Source organism: Vigna umbellata, chromosome 1 (genome assembly GCF_029865625.1).
Source record: "Vigna umbellata cultivar VRB3 chromosome 1, Vumbellata_1.0, whole genome shotgun sequence".
Taxonomy (NCBI): Eukaryota; Viridiplantae; Streptophyta; class Magnoliopsida; order Fabales; family Fabaceae; genus Vigna; species Vigna umbellata.
The window spans coordinates 78,528,643-78,546,626 of record NC_142165.1 but is presented as its reverse complement, the minus strand read 5'-3'; the positions used below and the strand labels follow the sequence as shown (position 1 = coordinate 78,546,626).

Here is a 17,984-nt window from a genome sequence, read left to right as displayed (position 1 = left end):
CGAAGGAACAACGGTGTCAGCGGAAAAACGAGAGCTTTGGAGAAATGGCGCACAGAAAGCACTTCAATGGCGGAGAGAGAGAGAGAGACGACTTCCTCCAAAGACACTGGTGGACCCAAGCGACGGACGAACAACGGTGGACAGAGACACTACTTCAATGACGGAGAGAGTTTCAAAGGAAGGAACTTCAATGACGGAGATAGAATTTTGAAGGATCTTTCGGTGAAGGGGGAGAGAAAGTTTCGAAAAGATAGAGAGAGAGTTTCGAAAATGAGGAAAGAGACTTTTGCAGGGTTTCTGAAAAGCGCCAAAAAGTTTCTGAAAATTATTCCAAAAATGCCCTCCAAAACAAAATGAATCTTTAAACAAAATTTAATAAAAACAACCAATGACAGTGAGACACGTGTTGTTGTCAAATTGTTGTCAAAAATCTGTTGTTGAAGAAACGTTTTCCTAATTTTTATTCTGTGAATGAAAGTTGAGATGTGGAACCTATAATGTCAGAATTATTAGAATAATATTTTTTTGTATGGCATGAGGTTTGATAGTATGACCAGTTTCATGGGTGTGCTCGTTTTCAGAAGTTAATCTTAATCCTAATTCTAGATGATTTTAATCGATCTTATGTGTTGGCCTTAGTATGGTGGTCAATATTTTTTATGTTTTCTCTTTTCGTGAAAAGACATTGTATATATGAAAGAGATAAGTAAATTTCTTGTCTTCTTCAAGACTGAGTTAATTGTTTAGGCTTGATTTGTTGTTAAATGACCTTATCTTTTGCCTTCATCATACATTGCCAAAGACAACTTCAATGATTGTATTTCCTCTGGGCTGTTCAGAAAGAGATGTGTTGGTAAATCTGGTTATTTTCTTCATTGAAACAAGTTCCAACCACAAAGGTTTGCTTGCACATGAAAGTCGCTTTAGCAAGAAAGGAGGGAATCTCTTCAAGGGTTGACAATTATGACATATGATGTGATAGACGAAGGTTGGTTGAAGTGGAAGAAAGCCAAGGCTAGCAATCACTCGGGTAATGGGAAACCGTAGATTAGAAAAAGGAAGGATGTAAGCATGCCTCTACAAGTGATAGATCTACCCAAAGTGGGTCAATCATTCGTCTCAGCATTACCTTTACACCTACGCATTCAGAGTAAGCAACCAAAAATCTACTAAAGAGTAGCAAACCAGTAACGGTTTCAAGCAGGAGTTCTTATGTCGAGTTTTCAGTAGCTTTCGAAGCGAGGATTGAGACATTAAATGAAGAAAGATTCTATTATGGGGAAGCAACTTCTACTCAAGCACGGAGGAAGACATCTTCCGAAAAGTAGGGGATGGGGATAAGCAAGGTTCGGTGTAGTTGAGGAAAGAGAGTGATGGCTTTTATAGGATAAATAGTAGTGAGCCAAGAAAGTTGAAAGCTGGGATATCCACCAGGTTTTTAGGGATATTTGGCAAAGGATTTCACTGCAGAGATTTGGTGGTAGGCCCACATCAATGTATACAAATCTACAACCTATTCACAGGAAAGGTCATTGTAGATCTTCCTAGGTGAGGTATAGTAGCTAGTTTTTTTAGCCAGAAATTTGAATTAGAATTCGAAAGAATAAAGCCAAAATCCTTTTCAATGAAAAAGGTGTAAGTTCACATAGAAGGTGTGGTTGATTCCATTTTACGGGAAATCCCATCTGATGTATTATAAGCAATTCCATCATATAAGGTTTTAAACCCTGACCTAAGAATCTTGAGAATACTATATGGGATAGGTGAACTTGAACCGAAGTGAGTGAAGCTCTTGTCATTAAGAAGCGAATGTCCTAAGGTCGTATCACTGGTAGAACTATTCTAGTGAATGCAATGCAGCGGGGCTCAGGGATTCAGTTATCTCAATCATCGACATTGAAGTGAAATGACAACTGTCAAATTTGATTTAACGTGTCCGCCCCAGATCGCACAATAACAACTTTGTCTGCCCAACCTAGCGTGAGAAGGGTCCGTGGTGACGATGCGTAAGTAGGTAAGACGTATATTAAAGTTTTTTCAGCTCTCCTCTACCAGTTGGGAAGGCATCTTACCTTACTCGGGTAGCTAAAACCACAAGTGGTAATTGAGAATGGTTCTATCTACCTGTCCACTATGAATCACAAAATCTTGTCGATGTCCAAAGCTCCAAGTAAGAACCAACAAACAACTTACTTACCTAATTTCTATGTTTCCAAAATCCCTCCTAGTCATTTATTACTTAATGGTTTCATAAATAGGTGTTTAAGCGAATAGTCTACTTTATTCAGTTCCATTAGGAATTTCGGGAAAAGTCAAAGAAGACAGCCAAGAATGAAAGAAAGAGGTTTCTGCGCTGTGGCATTTTATAGTGTAGGAGGCAGTTGGTATAGTTTTTAGGTGGGCGCTTTGGTTCCAATAATTGTAGTTTTGAGACTTTCGTTTCTCATTCTTCTCAATCTCCCAGCACTCGGAGACATAACAAGGCCTTACTTTAGCCCTTCAACCGGTAGAAGTAGGTATATAATATGCCTCGGATAATGATGTATTTAGTGCAGCCAATAGTCAATAATAATAGGATTCGACCATGTAGTGGTAAAATCTTGGGTTGATACACCAGAAAACCAGCTTACATGAGCAAGGAAACAGATAACTCGATGGAGAAGTAGGCGACCTGAGTAAAATTGTAGTTATCCTTCCTGTTGGAAAGTCTCTAAGGTTGAAAGCCAAGGATGGGAATATGGTTGACCCAAAATTTACACAATAAAGACGACCTAACTTCATCACCAAAGGAAGAGCTTTGCCCATTCGAAGTATCAAGATTCGGCTACCAAAGTAAGAAAGATTTTGAATAACAAAGAAGAGAGCGGTCTACAAGAGTAAGCAAATGGTTAATTCACTCAAGTCTTTCTTGGAAGTAGAAAACCAAAAGATGTTATGCTGCGTACCCCTACCAAAGAACAATGGGTGAGCAAGGGAAACCCTAAGTTTAGAAAGAATAGTAGGTACCAGAGTAGTAGATACCAAAATGATTATTGAGCAGCATTGTGAGAAGTAAGACATTCAGAACCTATTATAGTAAAGGAACCAACCCCAAGAAAACTTGACCAAAAGATAGCCAGGTCCTTCCCTTACTAATGGTAATGCGGGATCAGTTACTTCCGAATAGCTCCATTTGTTGATGAATCCCCTTCTGCTTCCCTTTGTGGCCTATCCCAGACAGTTATCGAAGCTGCTAGCTACCTTCCATTCTTTAATAGCCCGAAGTAGAAAGCCCTTCCAGTACTTATGTGAAACTTGTTCTTGTAAACAACCTATTGATGCAAAAAGAAAATTTCCCATTCCCAAGACGAGATTTGACAGTTGCTTTAGAACTAGAAATAGTAAATGTCGATCATCCTATCATTGTTATCTTATTATATAATGCATTAAACCTACTTGTGATAACGGAGACCTTCGCTATCTCTTGTTTTCCTACCCTCGCCCTTTCTTCCATGTAGAAGTTGATAGTTATATCATATCAGTCCGAGTAAACGAACTAGATAGAAGGAGTCTTATCTAAATAAGAAAGAAAGGAAGAACTGTGAGGAGTCAACTATAGTACGAGAGGACTGGGTTGGGCCAACCTATGGTGTACCAATTGTTATGCCAATAATGGTACTAACTCTTGAGTTTAATTGAATAAGGTCTCTAAATTCCTGTACTATGCTCCCAACAACTGATTCAAGAGGGATGTCCCTTCTTGAACAAGAGTTGTGCATGACATTTCTTATCTGATTATAAGTCAATTCCTTCTATCTTAATGCCATTATACGTTGTTAGTAAGGAAAGGTTCACTTTTGGACCATTTACTAGTATTCCACTTTACTCAATGGGAGCTCATATGGTCTACCTCTATACATAATTATCTTGGAATTAGGTCAATCCAAGCTACTGCTTTGGAATTGTTTTCCCTAATAAAATAGTAGTAGTAGTTACATAGCAGCTTAGTCAACATTTTCCAAACACTTTGAAAGTTTCAACGATTTTCAAAAACCGTTGAATTCAACTGTTTTCATGTTCAGCCCTCACCCTCACTAATTTTCGAGATCCGTGCACAATTCAAACAACCAATATTCTATATAAATCTAAAACTAAAACAAATATAAACCACAATCTTAAACCAAAATGTAAATACCTTGTGCAAAGGAGTTCAATGGTGGAGTGGGTGCCTTCCAGTGTGAAGAACAAAAAACAAAATTGGAGTGGAGATGAAGAAGAAGAAAGGGAATGACAGAAAAATGAGGTGGAGATGAAGAAGGAAAAAGGGAACGACGGCTAGGGTAAGAAGAATGAATATGTGAGTGGGTCTCTCCTTAACGAATTTACCCCTCCTTCCACTTCTCTATTCCTATATTATCCTTGAATAAAATTTTACTTTTATTATTAATACTTTTTAACTTCTATCCACTCCCATCCAATCCCCTACGCATACAGTGACATACAAGCTTTTCTTCCTTTTTAACTGCGTCGACGTACTTGATCAACCCTAAATTAATGTATAAACCTTAAACGGATATAAGCATCTGTCAACGGATGTCAACATCCATTTAAGTAAAAGGGATGTCGACATCCGTTTAAGATAAAACGGATGTCGACATCCGTTTAAGGTAAAAAGACGTCGACATTCCTTTTACGTGTTGACATCCATTGACAATTTTTAATCAAGGAAAAAAAATGACATAAAGTGATAGCTATTAGTTAATTAAAAGATATCGCTGCCGTGGTTCCTCCATCAGGGAGAAGAAAAACCAAAACTACAACTCACTTTCTCTCTCTCATTCTCTGATATATAAATCATCATCTCACTGTGAAAACTCAAAGTTGCGTTTTTTTCTCTCTGTTTGTGTCTCCATTGTTGTGCTTCCTTAACTTTTTCAATTTTTCTGCACACCCATTTGAGTTTTCTAGGAGTATGGCTGTCACTTCTTCAAATTTAGCTTTGACCAATTTTCTATAATCTTGTTTTTTTATTCACCACCGGGCAAGTATTGGTGGTTTCCGTAATTTGATCCAATTCCTTGGAAATCACCATGCACCCTTTACTGCTATTGTTATTTTACCCAAAAAGAAATATTTTTTTCAACCAATATCGATTCCGGGAATCCTCAACAGAAAATGAAAATCAAGATGGAATCTTGGTTTGCTTCTGTTTCTGTTTTTCACTTTATGCATGTGATGTTTGATTAAATGTGGTTCTTTACCCTTTTCTGCAGTGCTTTCCAAGTTTTGAATTTCTATCGTGAATAGGTTGTTCTCTTCATTTTCAATATTTTTACATGCAGTGCCAAGATTTTTACACACCACCGCCACGAACGGAAAGCAAAGGAAGAGTTAGAGTGACAAGAAACGGATCTCATAGAAGAAAGAACGAGTGAGAGAAAGTTGGGGGGAGGGGTGGGGCTGGGAGTGAAAGTGAGAATGATTTAGGGTTTGGTAAATAAAGAAGGTAAAAAGTAAAATGATTAAAAATTATAGAGTAATTTGGTAATTAAAAAATTTGTGTGGAGGTGAAGGGAGAAAGGATGGCGGTGGAGGGAGCAACGCCCTGCGTGTAAATATAAACTACAGTACGCTATATGGGAAAATTAAAATCCGTTTTGTGTCATTACTGAAAAAAATCGCATAAGTAGATTATGGGAAATGTAGTCAGAAACCTTAAAGTTAAAGTTGTTTATGATTGGAATGGATATAGGATCATTCCCCAATTTGTTCTGGCTCTCTAGTTTATGAATTAAATTATTAGAAGATTATGCTCTTAATAAGCTCTAGGAAATGGCTTGAACTAATATGAATGATGGATTTCTAACTCTAAAAGTTGTTAGGAATTTTATTAACGTGAATTTTGAGTCTAATTCCTGGCGTTGTAAAGTCCAGAAGTCATGTATCTTGTGATGAGATCTTTTGTGCTTTGGAAACTTATGTTGGAAAGGTTACTTTTAGATATGTTAACTTTAAAAACAAATCGAATTCATTTATGTTCTCTTTCTTTTTTTATGTTTTAAGTTTTAAGTATAAAGAAAATTCTTAATCTTGGGATTGGTTCAAAATACTTTTAAATGCTTTATAAATTGTATTTATTTTTTATATTTAGGTTTTGTACAAGCTAAAAAGACTCTGATATCCATATATATTCGAGCTAATAAGACTCTTTAAATCTTTAACCATCTTTTATCAATTGCGTACAATGTAATGTGGATGGTGCCACTTAAGAATGTAATGGTTTTTGTTGTTTGTGTGGGTATTTTTTGGAGAGGTAAATGTGAAGACATGGGAGATTTCTCTTCTTATCTTTGGATTGAACTTATGAGTGTTATGTTGGGTATTGGCTACCTTTCGTTAGAGGTTGGGTTATTGTACCACATCTTCTCATTCTGGTGTGTGCAGGAAGGTTGGTGTGTTATTGTAACTCTTCCATGCTTCTTATTGAAAGAGTGGTCGAAAAGAGCCTTGAATTAGCAATTAGCATAGCAGTGTTTATATTTTTTTATGAAAGAAAGTGTTGTGATGTAAACTGAATAATGATTAAATGTCACTTTGTTTGTAGCACATATACTACCACTGATACAAATACTTTATCTTTAAATTCGAGTTCAGTTAGTTTGACTTTTGATATAAGACAACTCGTCTCGACTTTGGTGGAGCTGAATCAGCTCAATATTTGGTCGAGCTCGACTCATATCGATTTTCAGTTGTAGTCGACTTGGGTTGACCTTTGGTATGACAACTTGGCTAGACATTTAGCTCGAGCTGGCTTGACTCGGCCTTTACCCAGACGACTTATCATCACCTTTTACTCAAGTTGGCTCAACTACACCTTTGACTGAGTCGTCTCAACTTAACCTCTAGTACGTGCGAACTTAACTAGACCTTCAACCTTAGTCGACTCAGTTCAATCTTCACCTAGGCGACTCTGTACGACCTTCGGCCCGAGTGACTCTATTCAACCTTTGGTTTTATGAAAAATCGGCTTGAACTTTTGTTTATGCCAAATTGACTCGACATTCGATTTTTGTCAAATTGATATAGATTAACATGACTCAACCTTCATCCTAGATGAGTGACTTTCGACTCAGTCCATTCTACTTAATTATTGGCCTAAACCTAGTCTACTTGACCTTTAGCTTTGACCAAAGGTCAAGTCAATTTAGTCTAGACTCATAATCGAGCTGAATCGGCTCAAGCTAGTTGTTAAGATGATTTGACCCAAGCTGAAAGTCAATATAAATAAACTTTTTGGAAAACTTTTTTCACCATGAGAAATTCTACAACTTTTGGAATTCTAATTTCTTTTTTTTAGTAAATTTTAAATTCTATTATTTTGGTTGTTTCAAATACCGTATTCAAATTCCTCAATTTCAATTTATTTTTAATTTTCCTGACCAAAGAAGTCATTTTATTTCAAAAAAATTTAAATTATCTAAATAAATGAATTAATCTCTTAGATGGGTCATTCAGATATAATATTAAGGTTTTGAAAACACCTTCTTGAACATTCAATATGAAAAAATAAATAAAGAAAAAACCTACAGGGATTTTTATTATATTTTTAATGAGGGTAGTTTGGGAATTACAGGTTTTATGGATGATGCAGGAAGGAAAAGGGGTGCAGGAAGAAGTGCCCAGGTCATGATGATGGGTTGTTATTTTTAGTGATAAATGAGGTGGCTTCATGTATCCATTAATTCTCCCCTGGACCTCTGAATTTTCATAATACCAAGTTTGTTCCTTGTCTCCTTTATGTGAGGCAGCAGCTGCACCTTCCATTTTCTTTCTCTTTTGTTTGAGAAACTTTGTGCCCTTGTTTGAGGTAGGTTACTAATTTGTTTCAATGTTTGTAAACAAAAACAAAAACAGTTCCATTTTAGTAAAACCGTATCACTTTCTACTACATTTAAAAAACAACCTTCCACTTCAAAGTGTGGTGCAGCAACTAACACTAGTACAAAATGTGCTTTTAAACTCGCACAATAGATCTCGGTTTACACCAAACCGCTGTCTATTCAGACACGGTGGCAGTTTTGTAATTAACGAGACCTTATAGGCCTCGGTTCAGACTTGACCAGTGCCAAAAAGGGTTACCACTTCGGTTGTAAAAGCAACCGGTGCCTAATCAGTGGTTTCTGACACGGTTTTTGACGCGGTTAAGAGAAACCCGAGATGAAAAGGGTATACTGCATCGGTTAATAGGAAGGACCGAGGCGTATCAGTTTCTACTGCCTCGCGCCAAGAAGGACCGAGGCATATAACCCCCAAATTGAACGAAACCCTAGCTATCGCTCTCGCCTCCCCTCACTCTCCCCTCCATCACTCTCGCGCCTCCCTTCCCTCACTCTCCCCTCCATCACTCTCGCGCCTCCCTCCCCTCACTCTCCCCTCCATCACTCTCGCGCCTCCCTCCCCTCACTCTCCCTCCCCTCGCTCTCGCCTCCCTCCCCTCTCTCACGCTTTCTTCTTCAACGCAAGGAATCCACGGTGCCGCCTCCCCCGCAGCTTCTCGTCGCCCCTCTGCTGCAAGCTCGGTCCTCCTTCGCGTGCTCTCCCTTCCGCTTCGTGCTCGTCCCTCCGTCGCGTGCTCGCCCCTCCGCCGCGTGCTCGCCCCTCCGCCGCGTGCTCGCTTCTCCGCCGCGTGCTCGCTCCTCAGTCGCGTGCTCGTCCCTCTGTCACGTTTGTTCTGTGTATGTGCAAATTCGCGATTAGGGTTTCCATCTAATTTGGGGATTTTTTCTGCAGGTTTCATGGACGAAATATGAGGAGGTTGTTGGAGATGAAGGAACTCACGATTTGGCTCACGGTGGTGATGGTGGGTTTTGGTGGTTGGATGATTGATGAAGGCATTGCGTGAGGAGGATGAGATTGCTGGTGTGAGGTGTTTTTTGCAGGTTTGTAAATTTTTTATGATGGAAGAAGAAGATGGTGGTTCGCAAATTGGGTGGCGGGGCGATTCTCGCGAAGGACGAAGGTGGTCTACGGTGTTTTGGGTGGTCTGATGTGAGAAAGATGGTGGTGGTCGGCGGGGGGAAACCTTGGCAGTGTGAGAAAGATGGATGGTAGTCGACGGGGGAAACCTTGGCAGCGTGAGAAAGACGGATGGTGGTCGGCGGGGGAAACCTTGGCAGCATGAGAAAGACGGATGGTGGTCGGCGGGGGAAACCTTGGCAGCGTGAGAAAGTCGGATGGTGGTCGGCGAGGGAAACCAGGAAGACCATACTACCTCGGTTCTCCTTGAACCGAGTTGTAATCCTGTCATACTGTCTCGGTTCTCCTTGAACCAAGTTGTAATCCTGTATCGTTTTGCCTCGGTTCATAACCGAGGCATAAAAGCGTAGACTTTTTACCTCGTCTACATACGCTTCGGATCAAGAACCGGTGCCTATAAGCTAAAATAACCGGTGCCATTGTCTTTAACTGTACTAGTGTAAAATTAACTTTGATAAAAGAATATCACCAGATCAATGTCAGCCTTAATGTATGTTTCGAAAAATGAAATGTGGTGGAGGGTAAAGGACTAAAGTTTGAAGTAAGCGTAAGAAAACAAAAATTCAAATTATAAATTGTCAAATTTAATTAATAATTATCTAAATACATATTACTTTATAAGTTTATTTAAACGATTTATCTTATATAAAATTTATATATATATTTTTTTTATAAAACCAATCACCTTAATTAGATTTGAATTAGATATAGATGATATAATATTTTTAGATTATGAAATTTTAAAATCATTGTGTGTCTAGATCATTTCAAGTTATGAGATATTAGGTCAAGTCAGATTCTAGTAAGGTAGTACTAGGTTGACATCATCCAAATTTGAACCAAGTCGGCTTGGGTCAAACTCAAGTCAAGTCGACTTGAGTTTAGGTCAATTGAATCATTAGGGATTAGGTTGAGCTGAATTAGTCCATACTAGGTTGAGATGAGTCAGGACGGGTCCAAACTCATTCAAGTTAAGACAGGTCCATATTTAATCGAGTTATGATAGATCCACAGTCATCTAAGTTAAGGTTGACCCATGTTTAACCAAGTTGGATAGACCCAACTTAGTCCTTCTCTAGTCAATATCAGGTCGAGCTTAACCCCATAAAGACCAGGTTGGCCTTGTCCCCATTAGAAACAGATCAAATCAAAGTCCAAGTTTAGTTTAGTTAACACAAGGTTGAGTTGAGTCAGCTTAGGTTCATATCGAGTTAAGTCCGCATGAACCTAGGCCTAGTTGAGTCAATTCGGATCTAAGTTAGTTAAGTCAATTCAGATCTAAGTTAATTAAGTCAACTTGGATCTAAGTTGAGTTGAGTCAAGTCAAGGCCAATCTAATTTGAGTTAGCCTAGGCCCAAGTCAACTCAGACAAGTTGAGTCGGGTTGACTAGGCCCAAGCTAAGTTGACTCGGGTTTGGTCAAGTTAGCCCCAACCAAGCCAACCAAGGTCAAGTTGTCGACTCAGACCTAGGACAAACTAAGTTTACTTGAGCCTATGTCAAATTGAGTCAACCTATGTTTGGGACCAAGTCGAGCTCAGTTAGTTCAGCTTAAGTCAAGTCAAGTTAGCTTGACATGGAGTAAAGTCAAGTTGAATAAGCCTAGGTGTAGGTAAAGTCGAGACAAACCAAGCATGGGTTGAGTCAAGTTAGCCATGGCCTTAGTCGAGCCAAGTTGACTCGAGCCTTGGTCGAGCTAAGTCAGCCCATGTAAAGTAAAAGTTATTTTCCATTCTTTTGGATTTTGAGATATCATGACTCTCAAAAGTTAAGACTAAGTTCTATTGATAACCTCTATGATCACCGTTTTAATGGCAACAAATAGTAGAAAATATAATTTTAGTTTCAAGGTTATCACTATAAAATCCTTCAAAAGTGATTTAAAAACTTTGAATATCTATTAGACAATGTAGTTTAAGAAGTCCAATCAATCTAACTACTTCATTAAATAACTACTTCATTAAATAACAGGTTTGCAACATGGTATAAATCATCAATCTTATGACATGGAATAAAATGGATCACTCTTCAAAATTTATTCACAACTAGAAAGATTGAATCATGTCTCTCTTTCGGCATTGGAAGGCCAAATACAAAATTTAATGAAAGTTTCATTGGAGACAAACTGATGTTGAGTTTTTCCTTGTCTCTTCTTCATGTAGTTGATTGTTAATTGATAGTGCCTAGTTGGTGTGACTAACACACAACATGTTTAATAGAGACCATTAAATGGACATTGTTCAGTGGACATCATCTAAATTATGAAGCGTCATGTGCTCTTGGTTGTTAATGAATTTCTATTCCAATGAAACAACAATTAGAATAAAAATGAGCAAATGGGCAAAATTTAGACACTAGATTTTTTGGTACTCAAAACTTTAATTGCTAATGTTAGAATAATTTATTAACTCAATATTATTGGTCTCTAAAATAGTTATTATTATAAATAAAAAAATTATAATTAGTAACCAATTACACTTTAAATTAATCACTGATCCATTTTTTTTTTCTAAAATTAGTTCCTATTTAAATAATTTTTTATAGTCTTTAATTTTGGATGATTTGCATTTAGGTTATTTTATATAAAAATTGCATATATAATTATGTTTAATTTATTACTCAAATTCACATTCATTTTCTCAAGATAGTTATGAAAAACTTATTATTGATAAAGACTCATCATAGGACTCATTGGAGGATGTTGAGTTTGATCGCTCAACTATATATGTTAAAGGAATGACCTAAAAAATGCTAATGCTTGGTATCAACACATGCAAAATTAAAACATACTTCTTCTTCTCGTCAATATGATGTGTTTTATATCTGTTAGGTCTATTGATGAAGAGGTTCACTGAAGAGACACAAACACCAATAACAACTCAACCATATAAAGGATTGACACCACTCTCTACCCAAAACCTCACAATAGGTTAATGGATCTTTCACCTTTATATAATATTCTCCTTTCTCATTTTTATCTAATGTGGGACTTGAACTCACACTTGGATACCCAACAATTTTTGTATAAATAAGATAATTTTAATTTAGCAAATAAATTATTAAAAATGTAAGGATGTAAGTTGATTTAGTAATTGGTTTTTTGGAGGTGTTGAAATGAATGCATATATAAAGAAGTTATGAAATGTTGTGTGGAGTACATTAAAGTGGATTCTGTTGCCGAGTTCTAGATACTCCTAAATAATTTTTTCAAAGACTCCTATTAGGATCGAGCATGAGATAAGATTACCCTAATCTGAAATTATGATTGGTTATTTAAACTTGAATATGACTTAAATTCAATCTGAAATAAATAAGACAATTATAAATTATAATTATTTATAATTGTCAAAAATTCATCCTTTAAAAAGATTATTATAACACTGAAATTTTATAAATCAACTTAGATTTCAAACGAGGTGGATGAAATTAAATCATGATGACTTGCATCTCTCATAGTACTAACTTTACCGTATATATTGAAGTGTAAGTTATCAAGCAAAACAAAATCATGTGCTATCTTTGGTCCATCCGTTCATTCTTTATTATAGCTTTTATCCTATACCAGTTAAAACTTTTTTCCAATTACTAAACGTTGGGAAACATAATATAGCTGGTGACATTGTTAAACAAAGAATTTAATGACAATAGTTGTACGGGTAAAATTTAGGATATAATTTTGTATAAGTACTATAATTTTAAAAATAAATTTGTTATTATATAGTATCACTTAACTGTCACACAATAAGAAAATAATTTCTTTAATGAAAACATACTCATAAATAAAGTAAAAATAAAAACACAATAAATTTAAGTGTGTTCAGTACTTCAAAAGCTATATTCATATATTATTACTTAATGTATAATTTTTAGGTTTAATGTCTACGGAGGTCCCTATTTATGCGGATTTGTATAAATTGGGTCTTCGTATTTTGAAAGCTCTCAATCGGGTCCTTATTTTGGTAAAATTGAGTCAATGATGTCCTTGCCGTTAATTGCTGTGGACGGTGTTAATTTTCTTGCATTGTGGCATGCTGAGGTGTCCTTTAATTATGACGTGACATAGGTTAACCAACCAGAACATACCACCTCACGCCTCCTGCCACATCATCTATGACTTATCCACAGAAACCTTAATTTCCAAACCCTAGCTATTATGCGCCGCCACCGCCATCCTCGCCAGCAGTCGTCCCTTCAACCTTCACTGTGAACCTCCATGGTTGTCGCAAGTCCTCTGTCAGTCTTCTCCTTTGTCAATTACAAGCAACCTGCAGAAGATCAAACTACAGAACCCAGAATTGCGCATCTACTTCTCGCACAAGAATCTACTCCATCATCTTCTCCATGGCAGCCACACGAGTCACACATCACAATCGCGATTGAGCCACGTTTAAGTAACCACAAAATCATCACAGACGACGAACCAATTCGCTAGCCACCGTTGTCCGCCACTTCGCCAGCCACGAGCAACCTCTGAAAAACGTGAAAACGAGAACGCTCAAATCACAACAATTAAACCCCCAAATCGTGAACCTCCTTCAGTTCGTTCATCTCTGTGCCATTGATGAAGCTAACCTGCAAACAGAACAATCAAACCCTAAATCACAAAATCCCAAAATTGAGCAAGCAGAGAACGTGAAATTTTCGCATCGCATCTACACCAGTACTGAGAGGCCATTAACCCAAATTTTCAGTCCGAACCCTAACCCAAATATCGCAACAAAACGGAGGGATAATAGGAATAATCCAATCCTCAAATTTGCAGTAGTTTTCATTAGGGACCAACAAATTACCAATCTGATTAAACCCTTTTGAGCGTAGATACGCTCCAGACAGAGAGAAATCTCCTATAAATGTTGGTGCAAGGCACTTAATAACATCTTCTTCAATGCCACTTATAGTTGTAATAACTACATCAACCTGCACATTGCAAAACACATACAAAAAAAAGGAAATTTAATAACTTGACTTGAATTTACTATTTAACCATGATGGTGTGAGAAGCATTGAAGAATACCATTGCAAAGGCTTGAATTAGCCTTCGAACAAGGGAAAGTAACTCACCATGCGATGTTGAACAAGAAACCGAACAATGTGTCTAACACCAGAGGAAATAAGATTAGAAGTGAAACCCAGAAACACTTTACAAGTCACAGATTTTCGGTACTCCAAGTCCCTCTCATGGTCACTGCAATCCTTAGTCACAGCTTCATCAACTAGCCTCCAATCTAGCTTTAACCCAAAAATCACAACTCAATACCTTCTCAATCAGAAAAGGAAGAGGGGAAGGAAGCTTCCTCCTTAACCCGTGAATCAAAACGGAGGGACGAAGAAGAAACGTGCCCTTGTCTCGTCCCGCCACGCCTCCGTCGGACTCTCGTCGCCTCTGTCGTCAACCCACGTATTTTAAAATTTAAAATGATATAAATATCCACATAATAATCTCACATTGTACCACGTCGTAATTAAAGGACACCTCGGCATGCCACATTGCAAGAAAATTAACGTCGTCCACAACAATTAACGACAAGGGCATTATTGACTCAATTTTACCAAAATAGGAACCCGATTGAGAACTTTCAAAATACGAGGACTCAATTGATAGAAATCCGCATAAATAGATACCTCTGAAGACATTAAACCTAATTTTTATGATAAATTTGTAAAATCTTGTGTATTTTTTTTAACGAAAGTTATAAACTCTCATAATATTTAAGTTTTTCTTATATATAAAAAAACTTATTAAGTTGTGATGTCAATACTTAAATAAAATTTTTATTTTTTAAAAATAGTTTCATATTTTCCCTTCGTATTATTCAATATAGAGTTTATATATATTTTCTTTTACATTAATTATCAGAGCTTATTTGTATAAAGAAAAATGAAAAAACCCCTTCTCTCCTTTGATTGTTCTCTAAAATTTCCCATGATGAAATTGCTTCTTTTTTTTCTATCATTCCAGAACTTAGATGTTTCTCTCAGTTATTTCTAGGTCCAACATGTAAGCTTTTTCAAACAGGGAGAGGTTTCTTAAATTTCAAGAAACAATTTGGCCATGAAATCATCAGATTGTGTATCGACTTATATTTTTTAACCACCAACATCAACAAACAACATCAAACTACGTTGTTCAAAATGTTTTCACGAAATTCAATCTCATAGATCAATCTACTACCATATAAAAAATATACATGATCCCTCCATCTTGAATCAACTATAACTACATGAATAGACTCTAGTTTCAAACATATAAATCAATTAACAGTGTCATGAAAGTACACAACCTATCAATCTTGAACCAACTAAGATATGAGATTACATCGCTCAACGACAAATTAAGAAAAACTATCACATACATGTGCTGTTGAACTTTCCTTTTTACTGCACGACATGCACACCTCATACTCTTCACCCATGCTTCCTTTAAAAAAAGCATATATTTTTCACAAAAATGTCTTTATCAAATTACTCTCCCATATTAATATCTCATTGGATACACAAAAGAAAAAAAAAGATGGCATTGACCATCTAACAAAAGGCTTCTACATTGGTCCCAATGATCTATATATACTTCTTTTCATATTCATAATAAAGAATATACTGCACATTAAAGTACTCATATTTTTTTCTACAAATTACAATTTTCTTATTCTGAGAAGAATTTAAATCTAAAACTTGTTAATGAAGTATCTATCGCCAAACCATTTCGATTCAAAGACCCTTTTGAAACGTAAACTTTTGTTGTTGTTCTTTTCTGATAACTTTTTGAGTGAGATCACGTGCAAGGCTGCGGGTGATGCCATTTGGTAATTAGGGTTAAAGTGAAAATCTTATACTGCAACTAAAATATCTTTGTTCCATATTAAAAAGAGAAGAGCATATTAAAGTACGTGGTTGATTATACAAGTTGAGAGAAACGTACCACACAATAACACACTATCCCTTTTTATTCACAGCTAGCTAGATAGGTGATATCTCTCGGTTATCGACATATTTATGGTGTCCAGTGCATTGACAAGACAAAACCAGCTTGATTCGATTAGATTTCCAACTTACCAAAAGTCATTCATTCATTCTAATCTATAATCTATTTTTCCACAATGATTTTGAAGCAAAATGAATAGTCATTAGATCAAACATACTCCACAAAATCAAATAAAAATCTCACATAATAAATTAAGGCTTAAAGTTTTTCCTTTAAAGCTGAAAATTAGTACTTTTGATCCTCACATGACTGTAGTTAACATTTATGTATTCAACAAAATATTAATTGATTATTCCAAACAAACATTCAATATTGGAAAAAGAAAAATTCATAAGATTTATTGAATAAATGTTATTTATCTATTGTAGAATGAATATTAAAAAAGATTATTTGAAATTTTGGAAACATAAAAATTAAACAAAAACTGTAACATCCCAAAATATAGCATAAAACTATAAAGGAGTTATCATATAATAATACTGAAAATAAAGTTAACCTTACAGCTATTACAAAATAACCATAAAATTTAGAACTTTACAAAATTCTTATACTACTACTAAACTATGTACGTAACCGAACGATTATTAGGAATCTAGAGTTATAACCGAATGGTTAATACAAAACTATTCACAAGACCGAGGAGTCTTTTACTAAGCCGAGGGGTCCTCTCCTTCCAAGGACTGGTCCACCGAGAACACCTCTCCAACTGCTCACACCCACATGATAATCATTGCAAAAAAAAGAACCGAACAGGAAACATGGACAAAACAGGAAATAAGGGTAAGCTAATGTAATTTAATTGTATACACATACATACATTTCGAACAAGTCCAAACAATGCAAGACTGAACACTACAACATACCAAAACCGAATACAAGTAAGCATATACAAACCGAACACTCAAGTAGTTATAACCGAACACTATAATTCATGCATAGACCGAACACCTGACTTGAGCATCCAGATTGTATGAATGTGTAGCTACATGCGTTTCTGCACTTGTGATGGTGAAACAACAAGACCCCCATCAAGCTAACCCACAAGGTTAGTCTAGTGAAGATTACCTCGATACCCTGAGGTTAAAGGACCTTCTGCCATTCTGACACATGAGTTACTTCTCTCTACTTAAGAATGAGTAATCACAGAATATTAAGATCAACACTAGCTTAGCACGATACCCACATTCATACTTTACAATTCAAATACCATCCACGAGACATTCCTCCTTGGAATTCTCTTCCACATTACTTGAAAACATAAATCCTCATATATTAACATATCATGTCATTCACCAATCATATACTCACTCATAAGACTGGAAACCCTGTGAACTTTGGAGACTGAACAGTTTCTCACCACCCAAGGACAAGACCGAACAGTTTATAACAAACAAGAACTAACAATTGACCGGACACTAGCGAAGGCCAACTACTAAGGAAAAAACAAACACTACATTAAAGTTGAGTACTAAAACTAGGTTGAATACCAGGACTAAATCGAATGTTAGTATAAGACCGAGAGTTAACACTAGCATAACTGTTAATATAAGACAGAGCGCTAACACTGGCATAACTGCTAGTTAAGACCGAGCACTAACACTAGCATAATTGCTAGTATAAGACTGAGCGCTAACACTAGCATAACTACTAGTATAAGACCGAGCGCTAACACTACCATAACTGCTAGTATAAGACCGAGCGCTAACACTAGCATAACCGTTAGTATAAGACCGAGCACTTGACCAAGACCGAACGACCAACTGTGCACACTCCGCGTTTTGCATAATTCTGCAAAATTCTACAGAATTATGAAGAACACCAAAAGTTACCCAAAACCATATATTTTTCCCAAGTTCTAATCCTCCAAACATGATTCCTACACCACTACAACCTATCTATGGGTGCCTCAACATCTCTAACCTTCCTTCACAAAATTTCACACCAAAACCCACCCAAAAATCTACATAAAACTCAAGTCAAGAACCCA

General features: G+C 36.5%; 1 protein-coding gene across 1 annotated transcript; it reads right to left on the bottom strand.

Moving 5' to 3' along the window:
• Positions 1–13,524: 13,524 nt before the first annotated feature.
• Positions 13,525–17,096, bottom strand: LOC148206496 (deoxyhypusine synthase-like). Its single transcript, XM_088108000.1, has 5 exons — positions 17,063–17,096; positions 16,815–16,849; positions 14,077–14,244; positions 13,720–13,932; positions 13,525–13,587 (listed from the first exon to the last, which is right to left on the bottom strand). Exons 1-5 carry the CDS (start codon positions 17,094–17,096, stop codon positions 13,525–13,527), a joined length of 513 nt encoding a protein of 170 aa, XP_087964126.1.
• Positions 17,097–17,984: the final 888 nt, after the last annotated feature.